Source organism: Bactrocera dorsalis, chromosome 5 (assembly GCF_023373825.1).
Source record: "Bactrocera dorsalis isolate Fly_Bdor chromosome 5, ASM2337382v1, whole genome shotgun sequence".
NCBI classification, from domain to species: domain Eukaryota; kingdom Metazoa; phylum Arthropoda; class Insecta; order Diptera; family Tephritidae; genus Bactrocera; species Bactrocera dorsalis.
Window position 1 is genome coordinate 73,891,193 of NC_064307.1, and position 18,873 is coordinate 73,910,065.

General features: G+C 36.9%; 1 protein-coding gene across 15 annotated transcripts in view; it reads right to left on the reverse strand.

Moving 5' to 3' along the window:
- Positions 1 to 18,873, reverse strand: part of LOC105227362 (uncharacterized) — a 111,453-nt gene that overhangs the window by 44,455 nt on the left and 48,125 nt on the right. For 12 of the 15 annotated variants that reach the window (XM_049459140.1, XM_049459150.1, XM_049459146.1 and 9 more), the window contains exons 3-5: positions 17,763 to 17,872; positions 865 to 2,559; positions 186 to 206 (exon numbers count right to left, since the gene is read on the reverse strand). In XM_049459140.1, the coding sequence (XP_049315097.1) occupies positions 186 to 206; positions 865 to 2,549 (1,706 nt within the window). In that variant the 5' untranslated portion in view covers positions 2,550 to 2,559; positions 17,763 to 17,872. The remainder of the gene's footprint in view (positions 1 to 185; positions 207 to 864; positions 2,560 to 17,762; positions 17,873 to 18,873) is intronic. The other 3 variants (XM_049459152.1, XM_049459145.1, XM_049459151.1) reach the window with 1 other exon arrangement.

Genomic DNA, 18,873 nt, shown 5'->3' on the forward strand with positions numbered 1-18,873 from the left:
GTTTAAAAATTATAAAAAAATAAATTTTGATATTCAATAGTTTAATTTGGCGTTAAATGCGCAATTTTGCTTAAAAATTTGAAGCGTTAATTTGTTGTTATTTCAATTCAATTAATCGTATTTTTTTTAAATATTAAGCGTAATTTTAACTTTCTGATTGTTTGCTTCGGGAATAGCGCACTTACTTTGACCAATCGATGCTTTGACTGCAAGAAAGAAAAAATCAAAAGAAAAAGTATATAAAACCAAAAGTTTAAGAAATATTTAGTTTAACTAATTTTAATTATAAGACTACGCAAATGCTAATTTTTTTGATACTAGTTATGGACTAAGTAGTAAGCGTATACTTAAAAGGCCGAATTGTGTAAGGAAATTATGTAAAATTAAAAAAGAGTAAAAAAATTTCAAAAAAATTAAAAAAAGAATTAAAATTAATTAATTAAAAAAATTAATAAAAAAATTAATAAAAAAAATTAATAAAAAAATTCTAAAATTGTAACTAAAAAGTAATGAATAACAGTAAAACCAAGTGGTGCCGCTTACGAAATGTCTGTGGGAGGAGTTGAGAGTGCCGTGTGTAGTGCACATTTAGGCGTTAGAGAGTAGTTAAAATGATATTACAACGATGCTTATATTAGATACTGTCAAATTAACTGTGTGTGCTTATGTGTGCGTATAACGTCAACATCCATGTGTATGTGTATATGTATGTATGTGTGCATATGTGTAAATTTCAATATCCTCGTATGTGTGCTCGTGCGCTCAGCATTAAAACAAACGCTTTGCTAACTCCCACTCCCCCTTCAGTCCCCTTTTACTTGCGCTCACTCTAACCCACTCCCGCTCGTTTTTGCCGCTACTTACATGGGATGCTTATCGAATGGCGCCTTGTCGGGCGAGTGCGCCGCCGCTGTTGTTGTAGTCAAATAGCAGAGCACCAGTATAACGCTGGAGGCGGCATAGAAACTAATCGAATTGCCCAGCAGATGATAGTAGTTGTGACCGATGTAGCTGAAGGCGCCGTAAGCGGCAGCGGCCACCGTCTGTATGCCGCGACGCAAGCGATGCCGCTGCTTCTGTTGTTGCTGCTGTTGCTGTTGCTGTGGCGGTTGTGTCTGCTTTTGTGCCGGCAACAATTCCGATTGTTGCTGTCTTTGTTGTGGGGAATGGTGTTGTTGTTGTTGTTGTTGTGGTTGATTATTTTGGTTTTTACTATTGGCCGCGCGTTGTTGCTGCAACTGCGCTTGCTGCTGTTTGTGATCGTGTTGCTGCAGCTGTTGTTTTTGTTTTTGGTGGTGGCAGTATGTCAGCGCATTCCGCTGCGCTGCTAAGGGGGCTTTCAGTTCTGGCCGCTGCGGCTGTTGCTGTGGCTGCTGCTTCGCTTGCTGTCGCTCAACAGTTCGTTGCTTTGTTTTTTGTTGTTGTTGTTCTACAAGTTGTGACTCATTTCGTCCGCGCTTATAAGCCATCTGCAGTGGTTGACACTTACTCTGTAAAAGCTTGCACGGCTTCTGTGCTTGGTTACACTGCTTGCGGCATGCCTGCCGCGCCGTTGGCGTACACATACCGGCGCCTAGCGATTTTCTCCCTACCGCGGCGCGTCCGTCCAACTCGTCGTTTGTCGCGTAAAACCCCAAATTCTCACGCAGACAGCCAAGGCGCTCGGTTAGCGCGCTGCATGCATGCTGCAGAAATTCTTGCAGACATTGCTTGTCGCCGCCGCGCGCTGCTAGAGTATTGGCGCCATAGCGTACGCTGGCCGACGCAGTCGTCCGCGTGGGCGTTTCCGTTGGCGGCGACAAACTAGCGCTTGCGTTGCGCCACAACTCATTTTCGTCCGGCGCTTGCGTTTGTGTTGGCTGCTGTTGCGCGGCGGCTTCCGCCTGTGGCGGCAGTGCGACACGCGTCTGTGGCAGTTGTTCGCGCGATAGCTGTCGGTAGCAACAATTATTATTTCCGTCCTTCGCGCGCTGAAAGTTTGTACAAGTGTTGCTCGCGTTGCCGTCTGTATCACTGTTGTTTCCTTTGTTGTTATTGTTGGCGTCTATCGCTGCTGTGCAATTATCTACAAAAGTCGCACTCAATTTACAACGCGCGCCGTCTGTACACTGCCTTTCTTCAGGGCCGACCGCAACCGCTTCCGCCTCAACGCCCTCGCAGTGGCTGCGCTCAATTTGTATCTGCTTTTCAGTCTCTTCCGCTTCGACGCCGCTTCCTTCTGCCTCGTCTTCCCTTACCGCCGTGTGTCGCTTTTGTGTCTTTTTGATTGCTATATCTCTCGTTGTGTTGTTTGCCTGTCGTCGGCACTTAGTCCCTTTTGTGCTTGTCGCCTGCTCGTCGCTAACGGCGTGGCTTTGACAGATCACCTCTGAACTCAATAAACGCGAATTGCTACTGTCGTTACTTTTATACGAGTTGTTGTCACAACAGTTGTTCTTGCTGTTGTTGTTTTCGGTATCACGGATTGGGCTACTTTTATTGCTTTGCGGTTTGTTGGTCTTGTTGCTGCGTTGTGTCCTCAATTTGGCAGCCTCAGAGGAATAGCCCATGTTATGGCATCTGGAAGAAGAAGAGCGCAAGTTTAAATGGACTTATTTTTTGTTTTTGTTGTAAAAATAGTGCTTTAGTAAGAATTACATAATTTTCCTTAGATAGAAACTTAATGTTCTCTTTTATATAAGAAACGGGTTTTCTTTGTGTGAACGAATGCCTTGATCTCTTAGTGAAACTAGAGTCTTGTTTCGCGATAAACCTGCAATGGGTTTTAGGACGACGTCTCGGAGGTTCAAAGATAAAACTCTTCGTACTATACAGAACGAAAGTCACGAAATCATAGAAAACTTATAAGTGCCATTTTATATTTAACTCAGATGAATACTCTCATCTCTCTGACCTGGAAACTTTATATTGTCCAAAAAGTAAAAGTCTCTCCGATCGTTGTGTCTTCTTATTTTTCTTTACATTTCCATTCTGGAAATGCCTCTGTGTTTGGATAATTGTTTTTTGTGAGTTTCTAAGACTTTTACAAAAAATAACTCGACACATTTCTAAGATCTCTTTTTGACAGATTGTTAGGATGTGAGATAGTTGCCTCTAGATATCTAAAAAGATGGTGTGGGTCATATATTGTATAACACTTTGGTTATAAAAAGCTTTCGGTCTAAAGTTGCCGTGTTTGCTCACACCGGACAACAAGCACAATCGTTGGACCTTTCTGCAGATCTTTGTGACGCTGTTTAACTCGTCTTCTGAAGGACTTGAGCCCGCTTCATAAACTTTGATGAAACATGTAGACACTGGTATAGACCAGGTAAACCCAGGAACAGTCGAAACGATGGATTTCAGCCGACAAACCTGAATCAAAGCTGCCGAATGCCGTGCTATCATCCATTCAGGACTTGACCAACGTTTTCTGGGGTTCACAGGATAAAAGTTCTATGCTATGCCGAATTATTGGGCTGTTACGAAGTCGAATTGTAGAAAACAAGGTTCGTGGGGGAAAGAATTGAGATGGGTCGTCAGACCTTTTCGGAGATGTTTATCTCGTCTTCTGAAGGTTTTAATACCGTTTCAACTTTTCAATACTTCAAAAAGCCTTAAGCTGGCTTCAACTAAAGCCTCTGAAAGCCACGTAAATGAAAAGAATATCGCATTTGAAAGCATCCACTCTAACCTCTTGTTGCAGCACACAAAATGATGACAATTACATTACAGACTCTCCAAACTCAAAGCAAGCATTTTCCCCTCACACACACACACACACACACACACACATATATATACATGTATGCATACATAAGGATCATAATTATCCTTGCACAAATTTCATGACAAAAAGTCAAAGCGAAATATAAATTTGGCGCACAAAGTGCTTATTTGAGCAACTACAATTACAAAAACAACAACAACGAAAGTTCACTGTATTGTACGCTCATAAATTGCAGGGGGTGTTAAAACGACACAAGGGTAACATAATGAGTTAAGCAAAAGTTGTTGGTAATTATTTTTGGGTAACATGACGAATACAAGCACGAGCTCTTAAGCACAAGCGCTGAAAATCACTAGAAACAGGGCGAGCGGGGACGTGGGGGTCGCAGCACGCAAATAAAAACAAATGAGACTACAACAATTGCAGCGACTGCATAAGCAATAACTAGTTGAATAACTACTCACATAGCAACAATAACAACAGTAATGAAAACAACAACAACAGCAATGAAAAGCACAACAACAGCAATATGAGAAGCGCAAAAATGTTAATAACATTGATAAAAATACAACATGAAAACTTTTTTCCAGCCAGACAAAATTGAATTACGTCAAGCGCGTGGGTGGGTGAGACGGCAAGGCGTTGCTGACGACCGGGCGGGGTGTGTCAAGTGAAAATGAAAACTTGAACTTTGTCAGTGATGAGAAAATTATTATAGCGCTACAGAGGAGTGACTTCACAGTTCTCTGTATGTGTGTGTGTGTGTGTAAGCAAAGAATATGAGATGAAGCGCTTTAGAGAATAAAAAAAATATAAAAAAACGTACAACCAGCAAGCTAGTCAGCCGTGCAGCATCAAATTGAGGGTGAAATATGAAATGTGAAAACTTTTGGCGCAGTCAAACTGTGTATAACTAGCGCCAGGCGAAAGGCTGCGCTTCCACGCTGTGAGTAATACAAAAATAACTGAATTTTTAGTCGCGCATACAGTTGGCAAAACAACATAGTGTTCGCGTTATGTTCAAAAGTGCAGTCCCAAAAAGGCTTTGCAAGTTTGGAAAATATAAGCTAAAGGCATTTGGGGAAACTCGCGCGTAGTTCTGCGTGATTCTTGCTCAATGAGAGCGCGTTGAGTTAATTTGAGGGAAGTTGAACAAACCGCAAACCAAGCGAGTGGCAGACATGTATGTGCGCCAGTAAAATGAGTGATGACAGGAGATGTTTGTATGTACGATTGTTGTTTAAAATAGTATTTTTGCTGTTTTCGATTATTTCATTTTGTTGAATTAAATATATACATATAATGAAAAACAATTTGGTCGATTTTTCTGTTAGGGATGTTGTAACTTTTATTTTTAGCAATAAATTTTATCGGTATTTTTCATAAGGTTATCGATAAATTTTAGTTTATATTAATTTTTAACGTTAATCTACATAAAAAAGTTATTAGTAATTTTTTTTTATAGAGAGAGTATTATCGATATTTTTGTGTAGCGTGTATTTCAATTTTTGTTTACATTTGGTAAATAATATTTATCGATGTATCGATTTTCTGTAAGATGTAATTTTACGGACGAATTCGGCAATATTATAATTTTTAAGCATTAAAATACTTGCATATCATGGAAATAATGGTGTTATCGAATATTCAGTTTCTGAAAATTATCGGGAGGTTTCGATTTTTCGTTTATAGACAAATATTTGAAATTTGGTTGATAAAAGTTTATCGATATTCTCTTTAAAGGGCACAGAAGGGCACTTTTTGGAATTTTTCTGTAAGATGCATTGCAATTATCGATTTTTGAGTTATCAATATCTTTGAAATTTATCGCAACTTTCGATTATTGAGTTTTTATTTTATCGATACATTTGTGGCATATTTTAAATTTGATCGGTAGCAGTTTATCGATATATTTCTATAAAGTGTATTGTAAATATCTAATTTTAAGTTATCGATATTTTTAAAATTTATCGAAAATTTAAATGTTTGATTTTTTTGGTATTTGTCGCTATACTTATATATTTTCTGAACACTTTGAGTATACGTAAACCGCAACTAGTTGCGGTTAACCCACTTGTTTAGCTAAAGCACTTAACTCATGTTGACGTCTGCAAATGTTTTGACTCAATTTTTGTTTAGAAACCAAAAACTTTCAACTTCACTATCCACCGCTTTGCTGACTACCCACAACTGAACTCTTGACCGCAAGCCCACGAACTCACGTTGAGCTGAAACTCTTAAATGCAAAGGCACTTGAGTTTCAAAAATTAAAAAAGTGACTGTTGCCATGCCTGAGTAGCTGACCAAGCGAAGAACTCGGTTTGCTTTTTCACAAATTTCAGCTTTTTCATACATTTTCCTTTTGTATACGTACATATGTATATGTGGTGTTCTGCTGCACTGACAGCTGGAGTGATGGACTAAATATGACTTACACGTAGTTGAGGGTTGAGCCTGCCAGGCCAGACCGGTAATGTAAATGCATAAATGAGTTATATGTACCCGGGGAAGGCTGTCATGTGCCATGCTTGTGGCGAGTGGCGAGCGCAGGACCATATAGGGAAGGTGCGACTACTTCGCTCTCGTCAGCCGCAGTGCAGACTCTTTTATGCCGTATGCACTTAATTATATAAGTTATTGATGCTATGTGGAGACAGGCAGCTTATAGCTGTAGTTTGTGTTGAATTTTCTACAGAAAACGCGAAATTTTTTGTTGAAAATGTGAAGTCACACAGGCAGGAGGCAATTTACATAATTTCGCGTAAAATCGAAATGCATTGTGGTTATTTATGCGCTGCGATTTTGCTGTCTACTATTTGATGTTTCGACACAGCTATATAAATATCTTTGCCATTCGTTAGTAAGTGAAAACCTCTTGCTATCCACTGTCTCCTCATGCGTATAAATTAGCTTTAATTGATTTGTTCATCGATTGTGTCCCTTATGGTTAACCTCAATCTTGTTATTGTCGCCTGTCCAGCTGGACTGCTGCCATTAAGCTGTTGCAAAATGATTAATTGCCCAGACATTGTAAATAGCAACAATTTATTGGCCTTTAGACAACGGTAAATAGTGTCACAGCACATTATTTCTTGTAGTGAGATGATGATGAATGGAAATGTAGAAGTAATTAAATTTGATATTTCTCTTTTGGTAGAAAGATCCTAACAAAGTTGAGCTAAGTTTTGTTCAAATTAGGTTTTGTTCTAGTCTGGAATTTTCTTTTTTTATTTGCCTTGTAGATGGGTTCAAATACAAGTAATCTACAGTTAAATTAAAGAATATCGAAAAATATTATTTTATGTCTAAAATAAAGGTTCGGATAACACATAAAAGTGCACAACTTTTCTCAGAGATAAAAAACTCAATATTTCCTTTCTTGGCAAGGACTCAATATGATCTGTCGTTATCGAGACCCAGTTAAGCAGATCAGATATATCGATTTTTAACTTATCGATAATTTGCAAAATTTATCGGTATTTCTGAAATTTATCGATATTTTTGAAAGTTATCTAGAAACTAAACATTTTATTTTAGTTTTTTTCTCAGATTTTCACTCAGGTTATTATAACGATTTTTATGTTATCGATATTTTCTAAATTTATCGATATATTTATATTTTCATTTTTGATTTTGGCATTTTCAAAATTTAAATTGTATAATTTTACAAATATCAATTCAAATGCCACAATCAGATTTCTCTATCGATTTTGAAGTTATCGATTTTTCTCAGATTTTAATTGTTGTAAAATTTGCAAATGTCCATTCAAATGTTTTAATCAGATATTTATAAAGAGTTTTAAGTTATAGATATATTTTAAATTTATCGATACATTTTAATTTTTGGTTTTAGAATTTTGCAAATGTCAATTTAAAAATTGAAATCATATTTCTATATCGATTGTAAACTTATCGATTTTTTAATATTTATCGACAAATTTAGATATTTTTATTTCCAAAATTTTAATTGATGAACAATTCGACAAATATTTATTGGAATGTTGTAATCAGGTTTTTTAATAAAATTCATCCAATAATAGTATAATGAATAATCAGTCTTCAAATATTGATTCAGAGTAATCATTAATATTAATTTTTAACCGTAAATAATGTGATTCCAACATTGCACTCGTAACTTCTACGAAGCTTCATATAATGCTCTCAACAGTCCTGCAACGAAACGCAATAATATTGTACAATGTAGTGGCCACAGCATTTATATATCGATTATTTAAGTAATTAAATACATGTATGTATGTATCAGTCATAAAAATATATAACCGTTTGCAACTTGTGTACTCTTCGTTTCGTTTAAAGTTCGACAGATCGGCGTTTTAATCATATGACAACAGTTTGATGGGTTTGTGTGATTGCGCCCAACTGTCGACGTCGTTAATACAAATTGTATAATCGCGGTCTTTCGCTGACGCTGTCACTGTTCGGTTTGTTGTGGCAATAAAAGTGCATAAAAGCCACAGCAAATACGCAACAACAGCAAAATAAAATGAAATAAACTTCATGACAAAAGTTTAGCTGCTCTACTTTATTTTGGCGGATTAAAAGTCGGTTAATAACTCAATTTGCTGAATTTGCGCTTACAATCAAATTGCAATTTTCATAAATTTATGCACTTTCGATCACATACACATACATACATATGTGTGTGCTATACAGTCATTTGGCTTAAGCAAATGCTTGCTATTTCGAGAGATTAAATCATGCTTGAAAACCATTAAACATGAATTTATAAATACATACATACATATATGTATAGAGCAGTAGCATCAAAGTTTTAACCACAGAGTGTGTTAATGAATTTTGTAGTTTGCAGCCAATGTTATGGAAAACATTTGCCAATGTTATGAAAAAATTTAGAAAGCTTTCTTAATGGGATAATATAATATATGGGCGAGTGAAAAGAAATAGTTTGTATGGCAGCTATATGCGATAGTAAGCCGGTATTGACCTTTCTGACATATAAGTAGTTTCTTGGTGAGATAAGAACGGTGAATAAATTTCAGATCGATATCTCAAAAACTGAGGGACTACCTAGACAATTGAACCGTCAGAGAGAACCAAGGACTTCTAATCAACATTTACTAAAACGACTGCCATTCGAGTAAAATTGCGCTAAAATAAACAAATATGGGAAATAATAAAAATAAATGCTAAGTCGTTATCAAACACTAATGGAAGTTTGGCTGGGAAAGCGAAACTGTCCTTCTACAGTAATAAAAGTAATAAGAGGAGAATAGAAGCATGAGTTAACGATGCAATGCCTTTCGAAAGCTGTGAACTGTAGAAAAACTTATAAACAATCGCATTGAAAAAAAAAAAATATACAAGTATTAAAAGTGATTACACAAATAAGGCGTGACAGCTGAAATATGAAATTGTGACCAAAATTGGAATTAAAGCAATCTGAATGTTATACAAAGAATATTGCAAGAAATACTTGTGCATGCTTGCGGTTGCTAAGCGAGTAAGCGAACAACACCAAAAATAGCAAAAGTTAAAAATACCAACAAACCAATGTAAAAAATCAACTAAAAATTGTAAGAGAATTGTAGGAACAAAAAAGCAACGCGTGCGACGGGGCGTATGAGTGCTGTCATATTTCTGTTTATATAGTACTATGTGCCATGTATAGGGTGTAGAATAACAGCTTTTGATAGTAAGCACCACTTTGCGCACATAAACACCACACACATGCATATGTGTAATATATACAACAAATACTTGAGGCATAATGCTGCTGGTTGCTTGGCTGCTGGCGCTTGCTATTAGTTTTTGCTGAGAATCGTTTAAAGCATATATAAGGACGCTAAGAGCGGACAACAAGGAACAGCAATAATACACACACAATGAGCACTTGAACTGCATGCGAAGAATGGTGATGGTGTGGACAAAAGCTGGGCGAAGTATGAACCAGGTGTATGTGGCAGCGCTAAGAAATGGTAGAAATGTTTGAAAATAGCTGGCTGGATTTGTGTGCAACATTTAAAAGGGACTTAAGCGCATGCAAAGCAGCTTCTATGCTGTGATGTGCGAAAATATGACATTTGTGTGATTAAACCGAGAGTTATGTAATACATTTAAATAAGCGAGTTTTGTGCAGAGGCTGCGGTGGCGTCCGAAGAGTATAGAAAAATGAAAAAATAGCAGTTAGTTAAATCAGCATCTACATTCAAAATATTAAACATATTAACTCAGCATTTTATTTCAACTTGCTCATAGGTTACGTATACGCACTGCCGTCAGATAAAAGTGTATCGTGGAAATTATTTTTGATGCCAAATGTGTAACTATATTGAATTACAGATTAAAATGAAGGAAAGTTGAGACAAAATCGTAGAATGAAATAAATAAAATGGGCTTTTAAGCAATGCAGCTGAGTTGACTTAGTCAAGTCCGTCTGTCTGTATATACGCGAAATAGTCCCTCAGTTTTTGAGATATCGATCTGAAACTTTGCACAGTTCATTTTTTATTTAAGTAGCTACTCGCTTGACGGAATCGCCAATATCGGACCATTATAGCATTTAGCTGCCATACAAACTGAACGATCAGAATCAAGCGCTTGTGTGGAAAACTTTTGCATTTCATCAGATATCTCCATAAAATTTGGCGTACATTATTTTTCAAGCCAACCCTACAATATCTGATCTGAATTATTCAGATTGGACCGCTATAACATATAGCTGCCATACAAACCGGCCGTTCAAAATCAAGTGCTTTTAAGGAATATAAAAGAAAATAATATGAACTGCAACTAAAAAGAACCAAAACAAGATTGAAACTGAGAAGCAATCCGTCACAAACTAAATTTATCATAATTTTGCTTTTAAGTTTATACAATGTGCTCAACTTCTTTGGTTGAAGATTTTAATGTAACAAATATCACTCATACGCTGTGTCTGCCCTTCAATTAAGTGCTTTGTTAGCAACGGTGTTAGAGCGCGTGTTGTGCCTGTGAGCTACTGAAAATACAACGTAAATCTCAGCTCATTTAATTCCTTCGCTTTTATGCAATTTCCCTTTTACTGAGTTGCCCTCTCATTGTTTTACACCATCACACATACTTAATTGTCTTTGCGCGTGGAAACACGAGTATATAAATAGCAGCAGTTGCAGCAACTCTCGCAGCCGCAAACTCGATTTGCATCTGTGGTCACCAGCGGCAATTGAGTTTTGGTCGTGTTTGTGTGTGTGTCGAGTGTGTAGGGTTGTAGTGATTTCTCAACGCACAGCGCCCAGAGGAAGTTGCAACTTTGAGGCGCATGCATTAGCAAGCAAAAGTGCTACTTGTGCTGCATAGCCAACTTGATTGGTCTGCATAAGTGAAGTAGGAGTTACGAGGAGTCAAGCAGTGTCTGTGCGAAATTAAGTTATCCCCTATTTATATTTATATGCTTCTACTTTGCTGCGTCTACGTGTGCTCCAAAGCAGGCTAAGCGACCTGAGGCAATGCAGCATACACAACTTTTTCTCATTTGTTTACTGCATTTCTCGGTAGCGCATAAACTTAGCAACAAGGAGGGTGACAATTTTCGAATCTCTGTGACCGACTTCTCAATTGTACCGTTCAACGGTAAGAAATGTGCTCGAGCACACACTCAGCATAGTAAGCACACACACTTACTATAAAGGTATGTGTGAGTATGTGATAGTGTGGGTACTTCTTGGAGCCCTTAAGCATTTTGCAACGCTAACATAAATTTAGCAAGACGTATTCTCTTATCTTTATTGTTTATGCACAAACATATGCAAGTGGAAAATGGCTTTCCAGTTCTCATTTTGCCCACTCTGCCTTTACACTATCTCCTGCTAATCTCTGGGGGCTCAACTTGATCCACATTTTTACTAAGCTAGCGTTGCGCTCTCGGTAATTGGGCGGCTATGCTATAGGTGTGTATGTGACCGTGTTGGGTATCTTATTTTAAAATGCTGTCAAGTGTTGTTTTTCCACTACTTTTATTGTATCACAGTTGTGATATACATACGAATAGCTGGATCACTGAGAAAATCAAATAAAGGCAAGAAAAATATAATGGCGAATGGTTGATGAATGCTATATAGCCTAATAGCTAGTTTTTTTTTAATTTATGGACTTGTCCATAATTGCATTTAATGTAAAAATCGATAAATTAAATAATCGATAATCGATTGTTGACAAATAAGAATAAAAATAAATAATGCTTAGGCAAAATTAGATTTCCAAAATTGCATAGATTAAAAAATCGATAAATTAGAACATCGATAATTGGTTATTGGCAAATTATCGATAATTCAAGGCACGCAAATCTCAACACAACTGCAGAGAAATAAAGTTAACGGAAGTTTGAGGCAAAATTGCAAAGACTAGGCTAAAAATCGATATATTTGAATAATCGATTGTTGAAAAATAATCGATATTTTTTACATAAAAAAAATATGTCGTCGGAAAAAACTGAAAATCGATAAATTAGAACAATCGATTGTTGACAAATTTTCGATAATTGTGGACTTGAAAAAAAAATAATTCCTGTTAATTGTTGCTAATATGTTGTATAAATGTTGTCGATATGTCAGAAATCGAATGAAGTATGAAAAAATTAATAAATTAACACAATCGATTGTTGTCAAAAATTCGATATTTTTGGACTTTTAAAAATATGTTGTCGTCTAATCGATATTTAAAGGCTACCAAACAATATCGATAACTCGATTACTCGAATTTATAGTTATCGAAAAATATCGATGTATTAAAACAATCGATTGTCGAAAGTTATTTGATAAATATAATATGAAATAACTTATATTAAATATTTCTTAAAAAACTCTCTTTAATACAAAATATCTATCTCTAAATGCAGCGGAAAAATTTGTCAATTAAAAGTTTACAGCCTTAAAGTTTGTTAGTTTCTTGCGCTTTGCAACACAATTTGCATTTGATTTTCACGCGCTCCAGCAAACCTTATTTACATTCACGGAAAATCAATATAAATGCCAAGAGACGCACCGCAATGCAAGGCATGCAACTGCAGGTGAGCGCATTTTATGCAGGTCACTCTGCAACTTTAGTAGACGTATATAAATGTTGCGTATACGCCCCAGCGCACACTGTTCAACTAAGACGTGCAGTCTACAACATTTCAACAGCTTCGAGTGCAATATTATATATTGAAAATGCAAGTTTTATGCAAATATTTTTCATCCTCTATAAAGCTGCTGGAATTTACTAAAATTTTGGTAGTTTGAGATATGCGTTAAGCGACATGTAGCCGAAGGATGGCAATGTACAATTGTGACATTAGTTTTTTAGTTTCAAAAACAACTCAAATAATTTAAATAAATTTTATTAATTAACTAAGCAAAAGTAATTTAATCATAATTGCCTGTGGTGTTATTATTATTATTATAATTATCTATTTAAATTACTTTTTGTTTGTGTAGTTACTGTCAGCAAAAACACATACTTGTGGCTTGCAGCAGAACACATTTCAGGCCAGCAAGCTGCTCGGCGCAGGCGAGTGTGACAAGCTATGTAAATAAGCGTTGTTTTTGCGCAGCGCAATGCCAACACTCGAAAACCACATAACGCACACAAACACATATGCATACACATATGAGGTAATAATGTTTTTGTGCGTAATTACTTGATTTGCATATTTTTGCTGGTGTCATGCGTGTTGTTGCAGCGCGATGTTAGGCAAATAAATGCTTTTTTTTTAAATAAACAAATGGTGGACGTTAATGTGTATATATTTGTATATACATATGTGTATGTATGTTTATATTATATTTATTGCAAATTTAAATTTGACAATATGTAGGCACTTTAAATGAAGCCATCGAGTATGAAGAATTAATTAAATGCGGCAATTTAATACGTGAAGGGCCGGAAAATCGGTCAAGCACGCAATTACTGTAAATATATGTAGGGTGTGAGTAAGTGTGTGTGTGTAAGTGTGATTGCAAATGACAATATGTCAGCAGTGCTAATGAAAAGAATGAAAAAGTATGCTTGAACGTGCTATGAATATGAGGGGCACATTTATTACCTAAGAGCACTTACATTTGAAAATCTTTAATGCGAGGTACTTAAAAAAAGTTTACAAGCGAAGGGCTGAAAATTTGTATTTTTTTCAATTGGCGGTGCGGAATAAGATGGTACAAAGAGTTAAATAAAAAAAATGTATAAAATAAGTGATTTAATATAAATTTGGTAGCGCTAAAGATCGCAAGCATTAATAGTGAAATTTTTTATCTCTTAAGATTTTCTAAAATAATTTTATTTTTAATCCCATGTTGCCAAACTATTTTATGCCCTCATATAAGCGCTTAAATATTTCTATTTGTACTGTTATTACCTCCTGCTAAGCACGCAATATGCTCAGTTCATCTAATATTCACAAATTTAAGCTATTCAACGAAAAGCAGAAACAAAAAATCCACTCCCCCCGCAGTGCTTAATGCCAACACACATGTCCGGCAGGTAACTAAAACCCCAGCTAAGCAACTCACCTTGGCCAGTTGACCTAAAAACCGGCGCTTTATTATTTCAACGCACACAAAAAAAAGGCAGCAAAAAGGTGGCAGCAGCGTCTGCTTATTTCATTTCCGCCGCATTCTTAGAAAGCCATTCGGCAGCACACTGCTTTAATGCCACGCACTTAAGCATTGTGTAATGAAGTAAATATAATACTCGTACTGGTAATGCAATAGCGGGAAATGTGCAATTACACCGCACTTACACAATAACTCTAAGTGGTTCATTTGTGGCGGCAGTGCAACGATAGCCATTACAATCCACCACAGCAACACACACACATATACGCGCCTGCTTGCAAGTGCGTCGCATTGTTGCTGCTGCTACTTACGTGATCTCCGAAGCAACTAGTTCACTTGCATTTAGCGCTCATCATTAATTCAATATGGCAAATGCACGTCGCACTCAATACGCCGCCTTACATTTGTTCCACCAACAACAACAACAGTAAGTAAAGTGGTGCGTGCACACGCGGCTTGCAATTGCAATTGGCATTTGCCAATCAGCAGGCGATTCATCGATTGCGCTGCCGCCACTAACAGCGCGCAGTTGCCACCTGTCGGGTTAGCTGGTGTACACACACACATATGTATCTATTTATACCTTAAACGGGGTATATTAAGTTTGCCACGATGTTTGTAACAGCCAAAAAAGAAACACATAAATGATCAGCCTCGTTTCGATTTGGCCATTTCCGTCTATCCGTCCGTAGCTATATATGCGAACTAGTCCCTCAGTTTTAGAGATATCAATCTGAAATTTTGTACCCGTCCTTTTCTTACCAAGAATCTGCTCATTTGTTGATACGGCCGATATCAAGTCACTATATCATATAGCTGTCATACAGACTGAACGATCGGAATAAAGTGCTTATATGGAGAACTTTTTCATTTGAAGAGATATATTCTCGAAATTTAATATGGGTTATTTTCTCAAGCAATAACACAATCTTTGAAAGAATTGTCCTAATCGGATCACTATAGAATATAGCTGCCATACAAATTGAACAATCGAAATCGAGGGCTTGTATAGAAAACTTTTTTAATTAACGAGATATCCTCACGAAATTCGACATAAATTATTATCTCAGGAAATGATTTCATCTCTGAAAAAATTATTGAGATCGGAAAATTGTAGCCATACAAATTGACCGATCAATGTTCTTGTAAAGTACCTTTTGTATCTAAGAGAGGTATTATAATTTTGGTGCAAGCGAATTTACCGTTTACTCTTGTTTTATATATTTCCACAACCATGTGTCCGTTTGTCGCTGTGGAGAGTGTGGCAGAGCGACTTTATTAGGCATCAACAGTTGCCACATATCGATTTCAATTACCGCTGCTGCCACTAGTGCCACACAAACTGAGTGCCACAATTTCTCATTTGACAAGCGCAAAATGTTAATTTTCATTTCTAAAACCATTAAAGCTTTTGAAAGCATTAAGCAGCGTGGGTGGTTGAATGTGAATGTAGAGTGGACTATTGATTTCTGTCACTTGCAACGCGTTGGCTACGAAAATTCTCAACTTCTATGCGTACTTGCCGGAATTCTACATTTCAATTTCACTCACGTGAGTGTCGTCTGCGCTGGCAGCTGCCCACTTTCACACAACCACCATCCGCACCTAATTTAACGCTGCCGTTTGTATGCACATCCACACACACACGCACACATTTATGTGCATTACACTGCCCACTAAGCCATATGCTAAATCGCCATATTAGTTGGCACTCAAGTCGCCACAATGACCATTAGACACGGAAATGTCCACCATTGCTGGCCATTTTCCTGTTTCGTTCCGCTCACCTTGCGTGCGCCACTCGACGCTCTTAATGCGGCCCGAATTGTGAGTGCATGCAAAATTTGTCACCGTTAAGTGTTTTGTGGGGAAAAGCGACAATGAGTTGCCATTAATTCCGCGTTTGTGGTGTGCCTTCGCTCTGTTTTATCTGTTATATGGGTCAAATATAAGCAAGTGACCAGCAAGTTTTTTGTGTTAGATTTTGTAGTGAAAGTTTTGGAGCTTTTTGTTTTTGGTAGGTCGGGGTCTTTTTTGAATTGTTCTGTTTCAAGGATTTCAACAAAAAATAAATTTGTATTCAAGCCCCCTTCATTCTTTTCGTGAGATTACTACAGAATCCCCGAAAAAAATGTTTGCTAAAAGCATACAGGCAATATACATACACACACCTTCTTCAATTTAAGCCCCACATTAGTATTACTTGTGGCATATATACACGACAAAGACCATTTTAGAGTAACCGTAACACAATCTGATAAATTCGAAATTTCATACGCCCATAACCATAAAATATGCATACAATTTCGTACTCGAAACGTTGAGCATGCTAATATTCACACTAGACACACGTGATAATCGCCATAAGGTCATTAGCAAGTTTAGCAAATATATATATGTATGAAGTAATAAATTTAAAGAGCAATGCAATTAATCACGTCTAAGCTGAATGTGAAACCAAAACCATTTGACTCCAAGCACTAAAATATTAAGCCGAGCAGGTCATAAAGTAGAGCGACCAAAGAGCAAAAGTGCAACAGAGTCTCGGTCGGTCTAAACTAATACATTGGCACTAGATAAATAGAAATAATTGTGGGAGCAAGGCAAGTACGAGCGGAAATGGTAGCTAATTTATTTGCACAAATACATATTTGCGCATATTTGTGCGGCAACACGGAGTAAAATGTCAATGCAAAGCGACAAACGGGCAGACAGACAGCACAACCACTGCCATTTGCCACATAATGGCGTAAATACAATTATAGCAAAACATACAGACATGCAAAGCGCATTAAACGCGCGCATAAATAGTGTTGTCATAGCGCCACTTTGGGATTTGCATACATTTAGGCGCATAGCGCGGTACATTTGTGGTTTTATAGCTAAACAACGTGTGCGGAATTTCTGCAAATGCGCATAGATATGTAAAATAATGCTTGTAGGCGCGTGTGTTTGTCTGTTTTATCGTCTTCATGTCACTGCAGCTTTGGCAAGGCATTAATTATTTGGCTTGGAATGTGTTAAAATCAAATTAATGGGTCACATTCGAGCTGATAAATTGATAAATATAAAATGAGCGCTCCTTTGGGACCTTTAAATCACAGAAATATATATATATGTATATATATATATACAAATATCAATAAATGTTATTATTTTATAGTATTTCAAAAACAATATGCCATAGCGCCCAAGTGTATGCTACACAAAGTAATTAATTCCAGCCAATGCATGTTGTCCGCTGTCCGCACACACACATACCTACTCATGGAGTTATCCATCGATATATATAGCATTTAAACGTGCCACATCCTAGCGCTTTATATTTAATTTATATTTCACTGCTCTACAAATTCATCGATTTATCGATTAAACCACGCTGATATGCCTCTTTCATTTTTAATTAGTGACAGGCCGGTTGCGTGCAGTTTCCGTCGTGTGTATTAGTTTAAATATAGTACATTAAGTAACTGTATATGTGTGTGCTGTAATGTGCTACTCACCGAAATGGCCGCACAGCCCGGTCAGGTCACGCAATTTAAATTGGCTTTAAGGATACGCTGCTGCAGACATGTGTATTATGGTTTTTGTGCGCCGTTTAAGTATGGTTTAACTGTAAAATAGATAAAAATTGAAAATTAATGTAAATTTAATTTATGGTTCTCTTGATAAAGTCAAAAATAATTATATATTTTATTATAGCCTGAACAGGGAATATGAAGTTTGTCACGAGTTAGTTCCATAGTTGTCGAGATATTGAACTGAAATTTTGCATAAGTTTTTTAAACCCCGAAAGCAGCTCATTTGTCGGAATCGACGGTATTGAACCATTATAACATACAGCTGTCATACAAATTGAACGATCGGAATCAAGTGCTTATATGGAAAAGTCTTTTATTTGACGAGATATTTTTACGAAATTTAGCATAAGTTATTGCCTAAGGTAATAACATAATCTCCGAAAAAATTATGCAGATCGGATTACTATAGCATATCCCTGTCATACAAATTGAACGATCGGAATCAAGTGCTTATATGGGAAACTTTTTCAGTTTAAGAGATACTTTCTCGAAACTTGGCACGATATATTGTCTAAATCATTGATGCAATCTCCGGAGAAATTGTTGAGGCTGTCATACAAACTGATCGTTCAAAACAAAATAATTGATTTTCGCTTTGAATACTAATTTACTAATTACTAGACGGCTTGCTTAAAATCACTTCACTCAGCAACCTGCAATAGAACAAAGCTCCAAAGGAGCTGAATGCCAAATATACGCGCTTTGTGTTGATGCTTGAAATTCTTGCGAAAATGCATGAGTCCACACCAAAGTGAATATTTCAATGATGCTAGTATTCGTGCATTTCCCAGGCTGTCTATGTGTTTGCTTTGGCTTTCATTGACTTGTCATTGCGTTTCTTACGACGCCTTGCACGTTTTGCTGCCAAACTTTTGTTTACTCCTTACGCATACTCGAAACTGTTTTGTTGCATCTCTGTGTATTTGTATGCGTGAAGCTGCTGTGAGGTCTATGATTTGTATTCGTTTCATTTGTATGAGTGCAGCTGCTTAGAGGTATGCGCTAGTCTATGATCTGTAGTGAGTTTGTCATG